General features: G+C 38.8%; 1 protein-coding gene across 2 annotated transcripts in view; it reads right to left on the bottom strand.

Annotated features, from left to right (window-relative positions):
* Positions 1-780: 780 nt before the first annotated feature.
* Positions 781-18,577, bottom strand: part of ASAP1 (ArfGAP with SH3 domain, ankyrin repeat and PH domain 1) — a 123,692-nt gene continuing 105,895 nt past the window's right edge. The window contains exons 23-28 of one of the 2 annotated variants that reach the window (XM_080639457.1): positions 16,868-17,029; positions 13,944-14,010; positions 11,796-11,854; positions 9,126-9,628; positions 5,224-5,346; positions 781-3,324 (exon numbers count right to left, since the gene is read on the bottom strand). In XM_080639457.1, coding sequence (XP_080495583.1) covers positions 3,250-3,324; positions 5,224-5,346; positions 9,126-9,628; positions 11,796-11,854; positions 13,944-14,010; positions 16,868-17,029 — 989 coding nt within the window. In that variant the 3' untranslated portion in view covers positions 781-3,249. The remainder of the gene's footprint in view (positions 3,325-5,223; positions 5,347-9,125; positions 9,629-11,795; positions 11,855-13,943; positions 14,011-16,867; positions 17,030-18,577) is intronic. The other variant, XM_080639458.1, reaches the window with a different exon arrangement.

Genomic DNA, 18,577 nt, shown 5'->3' on the forward strand with positions numbered 1-18,577 from the left:
TAGAGCCCTGTGCTGCTGCAGTCACTATTTTTGATACAAACCAGATGTGATATCACCTCTTATTCCAGCCTTTCCTCTGGCTAAAGGATGTTCTCAATGCTTTCTAGCAATTTCAAGTGACTTGTTTGTTCTGAAGCAGTTTTGATGGGAATAGGTCTTAAATAAGAAGCTTCCAAGAACTGAGTGAGGGAGTGAGCTGGGTCAGAACTGAAATTCTAAGCAATGAAGTCACTCCATTCAGGAAAGGTTACTGCTGAGTTGGTTCCAGAGCTGCTGTTGGGTTTGGTAATCATGCCCAGGGACAGAGGAAGGCCAGATTCAGAACAGAGTGCGACGCTGAGCCATTCATTCCAACCCAAAGAGCCAGCTATAAGAAAACAGGACACACCAGGCTGGCTTCCTGTAGAGCCTCCTGAAGGCAGAGAGAAAGCAATCGAAACTCATGGACAAAAAGACGTGTTTTGATGCTAACTTTAGTAAGTAAAGTTTTCCAAATAAAGGCAATTGCATCCATATTTAACAGCTGTTAAAGAGATACACATTTAATTGCATTATATAAGGGGTGCTTTATAGTCAAGAGAAAACATTTCAAGTGTTTTAGTTCTACCTGTTTGGAATCCAGACTTTCTCCCTAGAAGATATTCCAGTTGACAAAAGGGCCTTGTGCAGATATCTGGGATCAACTGAATACATTTATTTAAAAGCAATTTTAAATATTAAAAAAGTAGAAATTAACACATACAGTACTCAAAAACTGTCACATTAAATACATGTGAATAGACATGTGTACTGATGTTTTACCTTAACATTCAATGAGAAGTCAAGATTTTAAACTAGTGGCATGACCAGATCTGATTTCTGTACACGTTGATGTACTATGTAATAAAAAAATAAATAGCAACTGTTGGTCAACAGTAAATAAGACATCATCTGCAGAGCAAACCTCCCCCTCTGGGGGCACCTTCCCCTGGCCCTCCCCCCAACCCATTATCAGCTAATTTTCCATAAAGATTTAGACTTTCCAAATACTATGTCATATACAAAATTGCAGACAGTGGCTCATTGAGTTCAAATATAATACTGTACTTAAACTCAATCAATATCATACATTTTCAGATTTCTTATGACCCACAAGAAGCCAGAATAAACAGAACTATTGTTCCCGATGGAACTCATTTCATTTTATAAAATGCATATGTATACTATTTTAAAGAGCGTAGAAAAGAATAGACATTTGACTCTACATAATTTTACATGCCTAGGTTCTCGTTATATGATTTGCTTTTATCAGTTTATTTCAAGATCACTTAAAAATACAATTGACCACAAAAGTGAATAGGTTTTGTTCTTTAATGCAACTTAAAACATTGGAGTAATGGATAAAATGGAATGCTAAATAAATGCTAAACCTGACTTCCTTTCCATAAAAAATAGACTAAAGTCTGAAATACTGGAGCTGGTAATACTGAAGATTAGATGCCAGCAGGCTCCTCACTCATGGCGTGATTATTATTACCTGTAATAAACTTTTGTTATAAATGATAAGACCATTGATAAATGTTTTATGTTTCCTTCCATGTAGGGTTTGGACTGATACTTGTTTCTATATTAACCATGAACAGAATTAAATATTCACTGACTACAGTCTTGTAAAAGTGACTTAAAAATGGAAGCCCTCAGAGGGTCTGAGGTGTGCTTTGATGAAATGAAAATCCTTCTATGCAGCCAAGACAATCTGCTTTGAAACAGCAGCACCAGGTACTGAACCCAAAGTAACGTGTAAAGCAAGTAACACAAAACTAGGTATGAAAGTCATGGAACCTGCTACAGACAAACTATGGGAAAAACACAACTGTGGTATGCTTCAAAAGGTAAGAAGTGATGTTGAAAGTGACACAGGAAATAAAAAGTTTCCAATAATACATGTAGGTGTTTTCTGGCAATGCAGCCTCATCCCAGCTTCCAAGAAACCTCAGGTCCAAAGCAGCCTTCCAAAGATTTTCTTAGAAATTAGCTTTAGAATGGTTTGTTACTTGGTGCTTTGAATTAAGACTATTACAGTTACAGTTCAGTGAACACTACTAAAACCAGCCTGATCAGAGTTCTATCACTAACAGCCTGATCAAATGCAGGAGAGGTCACCTTAACTTCCACTTTTTAGAGCACTTAAAAATGATTTAAATTTATCCTTAAATCACCACATAAGAAGTTTTGTTTTAGGTCACTAACTTTTAGTAAGGTTGAAGACAAGAGGAAAATAAAACCCCACAAACTCATTTTTCAAAGAGCCAATTCAGCTATAAACAAATACTGTTGCAAGCTCACATTGATCTGAATAGCAATTAAGTTAAAATGTTCTTTTCCTCAAATGTAGCTATATGACTACAGTACTACTTTTGTACAAAAGCAGGTTTCAAGTAAGCGTCTAAATGCATGCATAATGTCAACAGTTAACATTGTCTAGAAGTCCTTGGTTACTAAGAATTCAGTGAAAGAAACCAGCAAATTTCACATATATCTACTAAAGAACAAGTCGACTCATTTTCATTAAAAGAAGTTTTCGAATGAAAGAAATTGGTAACTTTTGATAGTGAGGTAATATCACAGGGGAACTGCAATCACAGTTTGGCATAGGTCCACGTCATCGAAACATGAAATGCTGTGTGCACGCAGTAAAACATTACTGTTATCTGTAAAGTCAGTGAATATTTGTCTTCATAATTACACTGAACTGAGCACTATATTAAATAAATACCGAAGTGGGTTTCATAGCTGTAAACTGCATACACTTAGAAACTGCAGACTGGTTTTTAAAGTCTCCAAAACCATTCACTCATTCTAACTTTCTGCTAATTGTATATTGAGAATACCGAGTTATTAGGAACAGTCATTTCTGTACAGTTACATGGTTGACAGAAACCACCTATGTTTGGAAAGCTGGCAGTTCCTAGACAGAGATGTAAGTGCTAGATGCCGAGGATGGCTTCAACAAACCCAATAAGGCGTGCCAGGTTCCAAGGCTACCATAATACTGGCAAAGGCAGAATAACACAGTATATTTACAATACATATAATTCGACCTCATGAGGTGAAAACTTAAATGAATTCTTAATTTGTAACAGCAGCTATATATACAATTGTGCACAGGATTACAGGGAGGCAGCAGCGTTCGCTTTTGCTAAAAAGCCCGTCTTGCATGAAGAATGTGCAATGCTCAAGTTTAGGATGGTTTTTGTTTGTTTGTATTTACTAGTCTGACAGAATGTGCACAAAGGACACTGGGAAGACCCCCTTCCTCTCTGGCTGTCCTTCGATGTGGCCAATCTGCAACACAGGAGAAAAACTTACATAGATACATATAGACTTCATAGATTTCATTTACTTCAGTCAAAAGCAGCAGAACCACACAGATCCTACAGAGCCTTTGCAAGTCCTTGGACAGTTTATAGCAGACCATAGTTAACGTTTACATTTATTTAAAGAAATAAAATAAACCCATACAAGCATATTATCTATCAGACACTGAGCCAACTAAATCTAAAGGAAACAAACCTGCAGTTTTATTTGGAAACCTACACACATCACTGAATGTCAAGTATCTCACCAAAACGGAAGGCTGATATTCTTTTGTCTGATAAACTTTGAGTAACAAGATATACATCTCTGAAACCATTCATCTTAGTTAACAGAATAAAGCCTAAACATCTCACTAAAGGGAAATGTGTGCTACAGTTGTGAATTTATGATAATCTGCATGCTTCGCTTACTCAAAGTGATAAAATACCAGCTATTTTCTCATTGAATTAGCGTTGTTCCTAATGATTTATGTGCATATTAGTATTTATCACAGTATGGCCTGATAAATACCCTTCATGTACAACTTCAATAGCCAGCCAACTTCTAAAAATAATTAGTAATAATGGAATTTCACATGTTTAAAATGGAGAATTATAAATAACTGTCGAACTGATACAGCACTGGAGCAGTAGTCTTGACTGAGCACAGAAGCCTCTTCTGCTGCAGTGCTGCTCACTGCTTTCAGAATAATAGTGTACCTCCTTCCTCTTCCCCAAGCTAACAAAATGGGAAGGGGAAACATGCAGGGCTGGCCATTTCCTCTTGTAGAGCCAAAGTTTTGAAGCATATGAGTCAACAGCCCTCATTTCCCTTCTCAGAAACATTCAGACTGCAGCACCTCATGGAACTTTTCGGGCATGTACTCAAGGGTCCTAAAAAGCCACTTCACAAAACAGTTTCAGCAAGGAATGCAGCTATAATCAGGGACTGGATGATACAGTTAATACAGCAGCTTTCCACTGGGCATTGCTCTTTTGATACCACCTTTTCAGCTGAAAATCTTCTATGCTTAAATCATGAGTGAGACAAAACCACATAGCTAGAATTAAACCAGGAAGGGTTGTGCTGCGCTTGGATTAGGAGATCATAGGCAGCATTCGTTTTAATCAAGATGAAATCTGTCTCATTTTCCCCAATAGTAATTGTTAGGTAGGGAAATATGATGTAGCAGGGCTTTGGAGGCAAGAAGTAGAGTGTCAAGGGAGGGTTGGAGCCTTCAAGTGGGGTTGAAAAACCCCTGGTGTTAGCACTCAAGAACCAAAGACAGAGTAGGGAGCAGTAGGATACAAACCAGTGGCACAGGAGGGAAGAAGGGGAAGAGAATGTTAACTAACTGTCATTTAGGGAGGAAAACCAAGAGCTTACAGCACCAATTACTAATGGTTTTTCAGACTTCCATCAACCCGTGTAGGTACAACTTAACATTTCTGGTGAACTGAAGATAATTATGTGTCTCATTATGTAATTATACGTATAATAATATATCTCATTTTTCATGAGGGGTGTAAACATGCTAAATGGAATAAAAATCACCACTTTTTCATTTAGTGGCAGGCTAGTGTGCATTGCAAAGAATGACATACATAAATACATGCTGTTATGAGCCAGCCCAAAAGCCAAACTCAGGATGGTTCTAACAGACTCCCAGGAAGAGACAGACCCTACCAGAGAAAGGGCTTTCTCCCCTAATATAGGTTTGAGCGCTGGATGTTAGCTCAGGCAAAACACTCCCAAACCCAAATAAAATCCCATCACCCACTAACCAAAATAACGACAAACCCTCCAAATTTGGGGGAAAAAAAAAAAGGCTTTCCTTTACAAGTCATGAAGAAGTTACGTGGGGCTATGAAAGGAAAAGATACATACCCACCACTCTTGGTCCTCTTCACCGGTTACAATAATTACTTCTCCTTCAACAAATGTGAGCTCATCATCATTATCTGCCTGACAGTCATAAATGGTCTTCACTCGCCTAACTTTGTTTTTCCCCTAAAAATAGAATGAAGTTTTAGATGAAGGACATGAGGAACAATGAAAGGATGTATATGGTAGGAATTTTGCCTTTTAGTTATGGTTTATTTTACAAGAAGATGAAGATGACAGAATTGCTTTCCCTGCAATCAGGGCCATACAATCAAAAAACTCTGCTTCAACAATGATACTAAAATAAAATAATAATACTACTGAAATTATCTGCACAGGTGTAGGTTTGCTTTTTCTTAGGATTCAGAACTCCCAAAGAGACTTTAACATGTAGTTCATGGCTTAAATAACCTGTGCTTCCTCCAGTAAAGAAAGTTTAAATGACGTCTTCACATTGTTCCAGTCCACAAAACCCTTTTTGTCCTGTAATACACACTTCATTTAATAAAATCCACCATGAGCAGAAGATTAAATCCAGCTTCATCTAAAGGTTACAAGAGAGGTGAAGGCTGAGCAAAGTGCTGCACTGAAATACCAGTACTCCTTACAGGTTTGGATCTAGTGCAGTAATACAGTATCCTTTGATTTCAGATGTGCTTATAGGACTGGAACTTATTGAGTGATTTCTCATCCACAATGCTAGCCATTTCTTATGAAAAGAATCTTAGTTTCAAGATGGCAGTACTAGTTAGTGATGAAAATTCACAATAGATATTCTTACAGCTCTACCATTCTGAATCCAAGTGTTTTCTAGGTCAGACTTTGCTGCAGCCTGCTAATTCATATGAAAAAGCCTGAGCCATGGACTCCTCCCCGAACATATGCTGCTCACAGCAGGGAAAATGCTTTAAATTATTTCCAAATACAGAAAGGAAACTTCACAGCAAAACACTTCTGCTACTTCATATTCCTGGATCTTCATACCCACACTTCTCCAAAACCTACAGTTCCTTCTTTGAACAGAAGTAGTTAGATAACAAGAGCGCAAAAAAAAAGACCAAGAAGAGCACAAGGTCATGAGAAGCAGAAGGGCTACAAAGGAAAAAGTCAGCAGGTTTAGAGGAATTTGAGCCAAAATTAACTTCACAGAGGAAATTTCCTAGTGAGCCTTCTCTGCGCTATTGCCTACCCACTCAAGTACCTCTGCGCTTTGGCAAAAACCATTCCTTGCAGATGAACAGGGACACAGCAAAGAGCACTCATACTCAAGGTACAGGAACATAACAATTGGAGAGGGCTCTAAGGGACAGAGCAGTTAACAACGTAACACTAAGCAAACCCATACTCAAGGCAAATTAACAGAAAGTGAAGTTCAGATGAGATCAAAGGGGATTTTTACTGCAAGGGTTTGCTGCAGCAGGAAGTTACTTCAAAGAAGATTTTCTCTTTTTTAAACAAATTAATGTAATTTGAACAAAAATCTCAACTATCCCCAGGGACTGGGATTCAATCTGAATGGGTATTTGGGGCCAGGCCCAGCTTTCAGCTCCAAAGAACCTTTGCAGAATAAGAGCGCTTCCAATCAACCCTCCTGTGATGAAGGGAAGCAACAACTTCTGCCAGATCAGAACTGTCTCATTCAATGAAAAGACTTAAGAAAGTTAAATTCCTGTAAACTTAGAGGACTGCTTGCAGCTCAGCACGAAAAATGTCAGCAATTGCTCCTGGTTCCTTCAGATTAGCACCACAGATGACACATTCTATTCTTCTCACTTAGGAGAGTGGTAAAAAGCAGCATTCAAGCCCACGATGTATTTAATCTTGGGAAGGTTTAAAAAAGAGATGGATCTGAAGAGAGTACATGTTTTTCAGAACACAGCTTGGGGCACTGGTCTGTAAAGAAATACAAGGAATTCCAGGACACGTAATTTGCAACTATGAAACAAATGCCTGTCCCCCCCCAGTCTTTTATTCAATATCAGTACTTATTAAGAAGAGATTTTATGCTTAAGACTGAATATTGATCAACTTCTTTCCTTGGGTTAGTCTGAAACAGCAGTGATGGCAAAGGCAGTTCCCAGTTAACAGCTGGACCTGATGATCTTGAAGGTCTTTTCCAATCTAAATGATTCTATGCCTCTATGGTCATTAATAACTCCTTCATCCTCTTATTTAAATTCAACACTTTCTTTGTTTAAAAAACAAGTATTTTGTCTCCTTTACAGAAAACACACACACACACACACACACACAAAAAAGAACACTCAAGTGCTCAGTGTAAATTTAGAAGTACTCAGAGTTAAGTTTCATTTCCTTAAAAACATCCTTCCGAGTCCTTCTACATTAACAGCATTTGTGGTTTTTACCTAATAATTCTGAACAATTGATTTTTTAGAACTTCCAATACAAAACTGATGCTCATCTATGCAGTGGCTAAATAGTCAAAGCCAAGAGTGAAGTGCCAACAAGGACTAGCGGCTGCTGGCCTGGGTCTTATTGCTGCACTGATAGCACATTTCAGCAGTTTGTGTGCAGAGGATATAGCCAGGTGTGAATTCTTGCACCTTATTACTTGAGCAAGAAGAGACAGAAGTGTGCATGCAATGTGTGGAAACTGGTAAGTAATCATCATGGATACATCATAATGTTATCACTGCAGAAAAAATGGAACTATTTCACTTCCTGCACATGTGAAAATGGCTGAATTTGGAGAACACATCTTTACTCAGAATTCTGTATCAGGTAGGATGTGAGTCTAAAAAAACCCCTGAAATAACTAATCCACTATTTGCTTTGTGTACTCTTTAATAAAGTGACAAATAGCTGAGAATTTGCCTGCTTATATTTAAAAGTATGCAGTGAAGAAAGCATAGCTGCGGACACCTTTTGATCAGATCCCTGTACTATTTTATTTAATCTCCAGAATACTCAGGAAGCCCAAGGAACAACTCTATTGTTCATTCTCAGTTCAGACAGGGGCTTACAGACAAGTCCATGACAGAAGCTGAGCAGTGATGACTTCAGAGAAAGAGTCCTCAGACCAGCAGAAGGGAGAAACTCAGCCTTTGCTTTCAGTGAAAGAGTGAAAATCTTACTTCCTTTACCTAAGTGCTTTGCATAGCCAATTTGACAAGCAAAACCGTCTCCTTTTTGATGTATTCTTAATGATGAAAAACCTTAAGAGAGCTGCTCTGAAGTTTCATAAAATTATTTCAATATACATATGCATGAAGAATCCTCTGTTGGATGGAAATGGCACTGGTTAGCAAGATGCACAGGAAAATGAATTGGGGGTTGAACAAAGAGACTTGGAATCAAGTTATAACTCTAGCTCTGCTACTACAAGCCATCCAGCAATGTCAGTTTTGACACTTCAGCATTATAGCTGAACCTTTGTTAACTACTTCAGTGCATCACATTAAATACAACAGGAACATATATTCACTAGTTTGTCACAGTTAACTTTACTAGAATATTTAGGTATTTGGGTTTTGTAAGCTGTAATAGGGATGTTAGCACGCATTGGAAGTAGACAAAAAAAATCTAAGGCATAGAGAGCAGTGAGCAAAGACAGCAGAAACAAACACCAATCAATTCAGAATTATAACAAGCACAGATAAAAATGCCCAAGCTCCCTAATATATCTAAACAAACTGTCATGCTCCCAAAGCTATAGTTTTATGCTACTAGTACTTGTTTCAGTATGCAAGAGGCCTTGTAAACCCCCAGCATTTGCTGAAGCTGCTTGGGAGCACGAAGAGAACTCCTTATTCCCCATCCTACCCCATAACGTTATGTTGCTTTGTGTGCATAGCTCAAAGATGGGGAATTTTTTTGCACAGATAGTCCTACATTAACTTCAAAACCTCTCATGGATACTTTAAATGAGCTGGAATAACACCTACCATATTAATTTTCCTAGGCAGTGGCACAGGGGTTTCTGGCAGGGCGTGTGTTATGTCATTAGACTCTTCAGATGCTTGCCTTTGGACGGCGTCTCTAGATTGTACGTTTGGAGAAAGATCTAAGGAGTGAGATTTCTGATTTGCCTCTGAGGGCTGAGGCTTCGGTGATGCTTCTCCACCTTGGGTTTTAGCCAACAGCTCTCCTAGCTGAGGTTTTGGAGGAAGGTCCTTCATTTGCGGCTTTGGAGGTAAGTCTCCAAGTTGTGGTTTTGGTGGCAAGTCTCCGAGCTGAGGCTTTGGGGGTAGTTCTCCAGGCTTTGGGGGTAAATCTACCACTTGAGGTTTCTGAGTTAATTCCAGAGGCAGAGGCTTTGGGGGCAAGTCTCCAGGCTGTGGTTTCTGTGGTATATCGATGGACAGAGAGGGCTTCTGAAACATTTCCGTGTGCTGATGGGATTTATCTATTGAAAGATGATGACTGGTTTCTATTTTTCTTAGTGCCACTAAAACAGAAGAGCATAACAATGGGTTTTCACAATCTCATTTTAATATTAAAGAACTTAAGCACATATCAAAACTGTAACTGTGTAAATGACCACATGTTCACCGAGCACCATTAACTGCCCGTAGGTTCCCCTAGTCTATGGCAAATTCAAGGGAACGCACCTTGATGTAACCCTCTTTCACTGAGGTCTCATTTTATTGCTCCTCCTGGAGGCCATGAGTGCTTAATCCAACAGCTACTAGATGTCGATTTATAGATTAACTACTTAAGAAGAAATAAAGTGATCTTGTAACAGACCTAAATCAGAACGCATTAAATATAAGCTACTGACATGACTGCAATGAAAATTCTCTTTTAATGACAATTATTCATATATACAGTTGAACTCCATACAAAAAACCCTGACTCTCAGGATTAGTACCTATAAAATCTTAAAGAAGAGAGTGAAGGAGCACATATGTATCTATACAGTGTATAGAATATGTATTACAGACATTGAAATTAAAACTAGTCATTAATTATTGTAAATATTTATGATTTAGTGAAGAGGAGACATTTTAAAATGTGTACTTTGCAGATTTTATGGAAAGAAATTGAAAATAGCTTTTCCAAATAGTTTTTTTCCACTGTCATGTGCTGATTCTGCTGCTAGTTCCTTAAGAAAACTTGACTGAAATCCACATTAAAAACAAGCCCATAAGAACACAACAAACCCCCCCAAAACCTTAAACCAAACAACTCTGCATTAAAACAGATGAAGGGGGACAGGAGAGAAGATAGTTACAGCCCACGATGAAAGCAACACATTTTGACTAGAAGGAATAATTTCTTATTGTGTTCAGCACTGCTTTAGTGTCATATTCTACCAGCCAAAAAGGTGTCTGGAAGCAGCAACACTCCCTTTGGATATCACTTACTGCAAGAACACTTCCATGCTGTATTTATGTTTATTTACAGCAAAAAACCCCATAACTTTGCCTAATTTCCATGAAAGAAATTGTATAGCTACTATCAGATACCTCATTTTGGAAAATGCCTGTGTTGATGCCTGTATATGGCTTTGTCTCTTAGACTTATCTACTAGCAAATGTAAAACACTGATCATCCACATTGGTTTGAGGCTTAAGTAAATGAGATGAAAAAGAACGACAGTAGCCCTTGAAGTTCTTTGATTGAGCCCATCTTAAGATTTCAACTATATAATTTTAAATCAAGGAAGTGCTGCCTTTGCAGTGGTGCCCTATCGTATCATTGATGTCTCTTTCAAAAGATGATACCAGGTCATAGTAACTGTAATTTAATAAAGTTCAAATCTCATATTTGCATTTTCTGTTAAAATGATTTGCACTCTCAGGCATCTTGCTTCTGAAGTTTGGGCAGGCATTGCTTCCTGATCTTCAGGCTTTGTGGTGATGATCCACTCACACAGACAGAACATCTTTTTGATGGATTCTGTATCAGGCAGAGCTACAAGGTAGGTATACATTCAACTTTACAATCAAATACTGCAAGAACTGAATAAAACCTGCTCTGAGTTTAAACAGAGACTAGAAAAAGCATTTCTAAGAAGGAAGGGCCTAAGGTGTTCATTGGGATGAGGAGCTCAGCAAGTCTGTCACCAAGTGAGCATGTAACAGCACCTGATTCTTTTCAAAGTTGTTATAAGGAGAACAACCCTGACCACCAAAACATAGCAATGGACATAACTTGCTTCAAGGGTATCAAGAAATTTCACTTATGGATATTAGGAAGGAGAAAAACCTGACCAATGAAAGCCGCCAAAGACAGAAAAAACAGAAGCCCTGAGAGGTTATCCATGGAGACCCTCAAAATGTGACTGGACACGGCCTTGGCAACCTGCTCTCATGTCAGAAAGCTGGTCCTGCTCCGAGTGCTGGACTGGCCCAGTCCTGAGGTCTCTTCCAGCTTCAGTTCGTTTATGATATTTTTTAATTGTATTTTCCACAGGTCTAACTATTCTTTTAGTTTAATAAAAACCTTCCCTCTATTGGTAAATCCTCTCAGGTTTTTTCTAAGCTTTTGTGGTTTGTACATTTTAGAAATACAACTTTTGCTGAAAAGATCCATATATTTAAATCAAGTATCTACTTTCACACATATTTAAAAGATGCCATTATGAGAACACCCACAAAGAGATCTCTTACCTTTTTGAGGTAGTTTGGGAAGAACTCTAGGGCCAAGTGCAGTCTTTGCAGTCCCAGTGCTAAATCAACAGATGTGATTTGTTAGTGCTTTCATACTGTTATAAAGTATACTCAAAACACTTAAGAATTAACTGCTTTTACACAGAAAAAGACATACAAACCCCACACAGCTTTAATGCTAAAGGGCAGATTTATTCTACAAACTATGGTATGCGCAAAAAATGTACTCTAAAAATAGGTGAAGCTGAAAGTCCAGCTGAGAGAGCAGATCCAGAACTTTAAGGAAAACTTGGGTCTTTAAAATAATCATACTGAAGCATTCAAAACAATTTGTCCTTTATGTGGTTTGAAGTTTCCCAGGACTAAGCCTATGCCTTGTAGCCTACTGCATGAGTGTGAGACTGTATTACACATAAACTGCAGCCACATCAGGAAACAAAGGCTCTGCTACTCTGAGGAAATACTGATAATTGTGGAAAACCACCAGGGTTTACTCTGCCAGCCTGTGTTACAGCTGTGTTGGCTATTTATAGTAGTAAACAACAATACAAGCAGGAGTTGTGAGCAATTTATTACAGCATAAAAATCTGAGATAGTTGCACATTGCCAAAACTTCCCATCTAAGCTTTCTGTTGTAGGCAGGGTTTTGTCAGAATTAACACCAGGCTGGCTCAGATTCACAAACCTGGCACATGAGGGCAAAACATGTTACAAGTTCCAACAAACCCCACCAAATTTCTTCCACTAAAACCACATTCAGGTCACTTTTATAGAAAAGGACAGTGGAAGAAAAGAAGAAAGCCAACTGATTTAAGGCATAAAAATCAAGCAATCAATAATCAAATAAAAATCTGTGCCACTTCAAAATGTTACTCAAAAAACAAGGAAAAAGAAAAATGGGTGAGGAAGTTGCCAAAATTTGTTCAAGAGAGCAGAGTGTCTTCTGCATCAGGCAGCCTTGATTCTGGTGTTACTTGTTTCCAAAGCTAATGCTTCAAAACGAGTATGATGAAATTTTGAATTCCTAGCTTTTCGTAAATAGTCAAAATATATCATGATACAAAACTGAAAGAACAGCCAAGCTCAATCTTGATTCAATAAATAATTACCTCAGTCTTTATCTAATGCCATCAAACACGAGAACCATGCTTCTACCCTTGCCTTACAAGCACCAAGTATGGCACCAGCGTTTTGTGCTATAGGAACATCACCCCTTTCTCCCCGAATACCCAGTGCCACCTGGATGGATTCAGCCAACATGGCAAGTCAGCTGTGCCACCACCACCATGTCCCCTGCCTGCCCTGACAAGGCAGATCACAGACTGAGGAGTGTCCAGAAACACTACCTACACATCTTGTTCTGTGATTTGTTTGACGTTACACATCCACCTCCAGTCATGGCCTGATCGCGCACACTGTGGTCATGCACAGTCTCTGTTGTATTGCCCAAGGCACACGTTTATTAGAATTACCATGCTTTGAACCTCAAGATTTTGGAATCACAATACTGATAAAGGAGTAGCAAATACCAAGTGACAGGGATGTATGGTTATCTTTACTCCTGCAGCTATTGAAGAAGACACTTGTGATGTACTGACCTGATGAACTATGAGCTAAAAGCAGTTTGTGGTATTACAGCTTACACAGTGTGTGTCAGCACAGAGGCTTGACAGACTGGCAAACAGTTAAGCTGGACAAGTGAGATGAATCCTCTGTCTTACAGAGCTGTCTCCAATGCCAGCCTGGACCCAAAGTGACACTCCTGCAGCTGAAGGTGTGAGACCTCACACTGAAGCACATAAAATCAAATGCAGGACACATGAAAAGAAAACTTTTGTCCTGCCAGACTGCAGTCTGAGGCAGCATTCCCCAGCTCAGAGAGTGCTTGTGTAGGAGCAGGAGACAGATTCTGGTGCAAGTTGTTCTGCCTATGCCCCTCAAAGGATGAATTGTGTCTGGACAGCTATGAACAAAGCGTAGGAGGCTCAGTGAAGCCAAAGTATTTGCATGGTAGTAAGGCATACAGAAAACTAATGAAGAAACATAGCTAGGATTTTACTTCATATGACAGGCAATTTCTTTTCTACTTTATAAATTAGTTATCCTTAGATAAATTTTCATCTTTGCCTTCATATACACAGATTTTACCTTGACTGCTGAGACATCCCCTCAAACTTGTTTGCAGCCTTAGTTGAAGGTGGGCCCAAATCATTACCTGAGGTGAAAAAAAGCACAATTTAAAGAAAATTATCATTAGGATAACTGGGATATAAACACCAGAGGGTGCAACTTCAAGTGAAGTACACATTTGTCCAAGTATCCTCTATACAACATGTCTAGAGATATTAAACATCATTATTTGGTAATAGTTTTGTAACTGAAAAAACAGCAGGGACAGTAATAATCCAACTTGACCTTACACATAACACAGCTTAAAACAACTTACTGGTAGCTCACATCTGCTGGCAGGGAAAGACTGAATGACACTGCTGAGTTACTGCTCTGGGGCATTTGTTTTGAATCTAGTGTTTCAATTTTCTCTGAATAGAAGGAGATACTGCAGGCCAGGACCAAATAAATTTATCACAGATGTCTGCATTTTGCATTATGAGGCACATCTTTTTGAAACCACCATGAACTTGATTTTATTAACAAAACATCATTATTTCTAAGGATTGGTATTTTATCCTACGTAAAGAATAGCCTTTGCTGATATAATAACTAAGTCAGTATGTAACCATAACCTGAATGTTAACCATTGGTAAAGAAAAGATCCTGGGTATACTCAATTCTGTCAAGGCAGCAAAATCCAAACCCAAGTGCTCCTGAACTCCTTCAGAAGGCTTCTTTTTCATTAACCATCATCATTCCCAAGGTACAATTATGCTAACTACTTTTAGTGCCTTTATCATTCCCCCCTCCCTCTTCTATTATAGCATGTCTAAATCTCAGAACCAACTTCAACAACCATTAGTAAATTTTGTCACTGAAATGTATGTAAAGTGACATTTAATGATCCAAGAACGGAAAATACTTCCCATGCAAAAGAATGACACATTTGCTTAGATGCCATTCTTACTGCATTGAAGTTTAAATGAAACTGCAGAAAAAGCTCATGCTGAGCCTTGCTAAAAATATGTTTGTATTTCAAATGGGGGAAAAGAAAAATAAAGGTAAACCAAACTGCAAAACCTTCGCATGTAGATCCTATGGATCAAACAAGGAAAGATATCCTGTGGTTGCTATGGAAATCCAAAATAATCTAAATGACATTTTTAGAATATCTTTGAATAGTAACTTAATTTGCTTAGACATAAGCTAAGGATTGCTCTGCTTGAAGCTTCAATCAGTGCACAGATTAGGAAACAAATGCTGAAATTCAACATGACAAGAAATATACCAACACGGGAAAAAAGCTTCTGAAAGGGAAAGCAGCGAACATTTGACAATGCTTTCAAACCAAACCACAAAGGCAGATACAAGAAACTCCCTCTTTTATAAACACAAAACTCAATCCTTGCTTAAAATCCAAATAGACTTTGAAACAAGTTTTTGTACAGATCTCTGCTAAGAGGGGAGAAGAGGCCCCTCTTCCGTCACTGAAGCTTAGAGTGCGCTGCAGAGCAGAAAAGAGACAGAATAAGCAATGTTCTTCTCCGGCCCTGCCTTGAGAAGGTATTCAGCTGCTTTGAGGTTCTTTGACTCCACACCTGCACCTCTGCAGTATTTTTCTTCTCCTTTATCTGTTGTATAATGTTTTTCAAGAATAGTTGGCACTAGCTTAGCATCTGTTCCTACCACACTTCTCATTCCGATAGCCTGACATCAGAGCGTACTCCAGTATCTGGTATTTTAGATGCTGTTTTGGACTTTTCATGGATTTTTGAAGTCCAAGCTCTTCAACATGCCTTTACTACCTCTGACATAGCAGAGGGCTGTTAGACTCCAGAACATAGGAAACATTTTTTCCATAGCCCAGACATCTGAAAAGTAGAGAACTGAAAAAGACTGTCATTAATTCTATTCCTTTGAGAAACAGAAAAAGACCATGCTTTTCACTGGACTCTGTATTTCAGTTCCTATCAAATCCTAGATTAAATCACATATTCTACACGAGTACTCTATGATTTACGACATTTAACTCAATTTGCTGGTTTTAGGCTTACAATTTGTTTAGGCTAGTAATTTTGTGCTTGCGTTAGAACAGAGAGAGGATACTCTTAAGATACAAGAAATGTATGGACCCCCCCATTGTAAGCATTGGACCCCAGCTCAAAAATTTATGGATACACGGAAAACCTGCCACCAACACTAGTAAATTTCATGGGCCTGAGATTTATAGGTACTGGGATTTATAGGGAGAAGTTGACTGCATAGAGCAATGTTTATTGAAAAGAGGAGTCATTCAAGTAGTCTGGTAAATAGTTTGTAAAAAGCTTGTTAGAAAAGTATCCTGTTAAAAAGAAAGAAAAAAAACCTGTGCTGTTTCTGTATAACTTCTGCAGGTAGAAGGATGCGACCCTATCAGTCTTTGTGTATGCACAGACAACATCACAAACCCCCAAAACATATTAAGACAACACATCACCAGCTAGGTGCCAACACTTTGTGGGAGAGATCTGGCACAGAGCCCAAGGAAACCAGCTCTTCTGGGAATCAGAACCACACAGATTCACTGGGGTCTATCTGTCCCAAATCATGAACCAGATGTAGGCATCTGTGAGCTGGTCGAACAGCAGCAGGGGCGAGGAAGCAGAGGCAGAGGAGATGCAGCAGATGAGGGGGCTAGGGTGAGGGCAGCCTGGGCAGCTGGGGTAGAGAAGGAGGCAGCAGAGACCGAATTGTGCCCCAGGGGGAGCATGGAGTGTTTTCAGGTTTCTCAAGTGAGACTTGGATACAGAAGCCTAGAAGCTAGAGGGACAGGAGATAGAACTGCTGATTTATCTCAGCTGACGCTGCATCCAGCTGCAATCATTGGAAAGCAAGCACCAGGTGAAAAGAAATCAAAGATCATATATCATCCATCATAAAAGGTTTTCCCCTGCCCTTTTGTTTTGCATTTCAAAACTCACCCCAAGGAATTGGGCCCTTATTCTGGGGTCCATGAGGTAGTGGGCTTGGTGGGTCAGAGAGGGTTCTTTTGTGTCCTGGGGGTGGGGGAGGTGGTCTCTTCTTGGAAAGAGTGGAGCTGCCACTAGAGGTTTGAGTGCTTAGAGGGAGGGTTGAAGGTGGGCCTGCAAAATAACAAACAACCTTCTTACAAATACATGTGCATAAACGTCAAAGCAGCGCTGAAAAAAATCACAGTCAGACCCACAGCAAAGTGCAGCAAAGGACTCAAATGAAAAGACAAGCCATGCCAGAACACTGTTTAGATTAAACAACACGTTCACCACATTTTTAACCATCTCAGCTGTGGGAATATAAGCAACTTGACAATAGAACGACACGTGTACTTATGTTTAAAAATACAGGACTAATCAGTTCATGATTCCTAATTTTAGGCATAAAAAAAAAAAAAAGCATGAAATCTTAAAATTAAGCAAATATTAAGCATGTGGAATTAAAGGTACTATTAATTTGGAACAAAAAGAAATAGCTTTCTAGATGTTCTAGTACGTGGGGACTTTTTGTCCCCATCCCATAAGGATTCTGTTAATAAACTGAGGGGGATGCAGAGAACAGAAAACTACCTATGAATTCTCCTTGCATTTTGAAAATTGCATTGTAAGCTTAAATTTTTCTATGCTTATTTTCCTTTTTTATGTGGCTTACATAAATGAGACTATCCATTCTTGCAATGCAAACTGTTGTATGCAGTATGCATAAAATAAACATCAGCAAAGCCCTTTCCGAGGCTGAAATTGGGTATTTAATGGTAGCATTGCTTATAGAGCTTATGCAGTCACCCCTCCTCTTAGACACTTTATTTCCCCCTGCATCCATGTTGGCACAAATATTATTCAACAAAATACATGTTTTACAGGATGTGGGAACACACACAGGTTAAAAGACAAAATAACCTAGAGGGAAGACAAGTTTTCCCTGATCAACTTCACCATTCCCCTTCAAAAATGTCCTTAGCGAGCAGCTCAAGGAAGCAGGCAGTGCAGGGAGCAAACATGCAGTGAGGGGACAACTGCTCCAGTGAGTGGCCATTTCCACAAGAAGTTACCTGTAACACTTATCCCAATTAGTCTGCATTAAGTTAGAACAGCTCCAGGGGGTTTTTGTTCCGTTGGTTTTAATCTAACCAACAAATAATGCTCCCCTGCAGTCATGATCTTGCAATTACATTTGCAGGTAAGAGCTTTGCTATCACAGGCTCTCGATAAATGCAGAAAATTGATTTAAATGCAAATTTTAATTATACCTGAAATTTCAAATCAAGTCACATTTTGTAGCACTATAGAACAAATTCACTTCTTTTTTAAAAACCTATTTGAAGAGTGTTTGAGACAAAAATCTTTATTGTGGTGATTAGGATATAGCCTGACCTGCACACAGAACTAAAGCTGCCTCTTCACAATTATTTCTTACCACTCTCTACAGAAAGACTGAAAGTCACCAAAGTCTGCATTCCCTCCTAAATTTCTACACATCATAAAAGTACTAGAGTCAGTGAAGAATAATCTTTGTTAAAATTCCATAGGTGAAACGCTAAACATTGAAAAAGGTAACTTCAATTATCCGACAAGCAAGTGTGTATTTGCCAGGCATTTTCAGCAGGTGACCTCCCTCCTTCTTCTAAACCCCAAAGAAAAGATTGATAAAACTGCCCA

Source organism: Psittacula echo, assembly GCF_963264785.1.
Source record: "Psittacula echo genome assembly, chromosome: 2".
Taxonomy (NCBI): Eukaryota; Metazoa; Chordata; class Aves; order Psittaciformes; family Psittacidae; genus Psittacula; species Psittacula echo.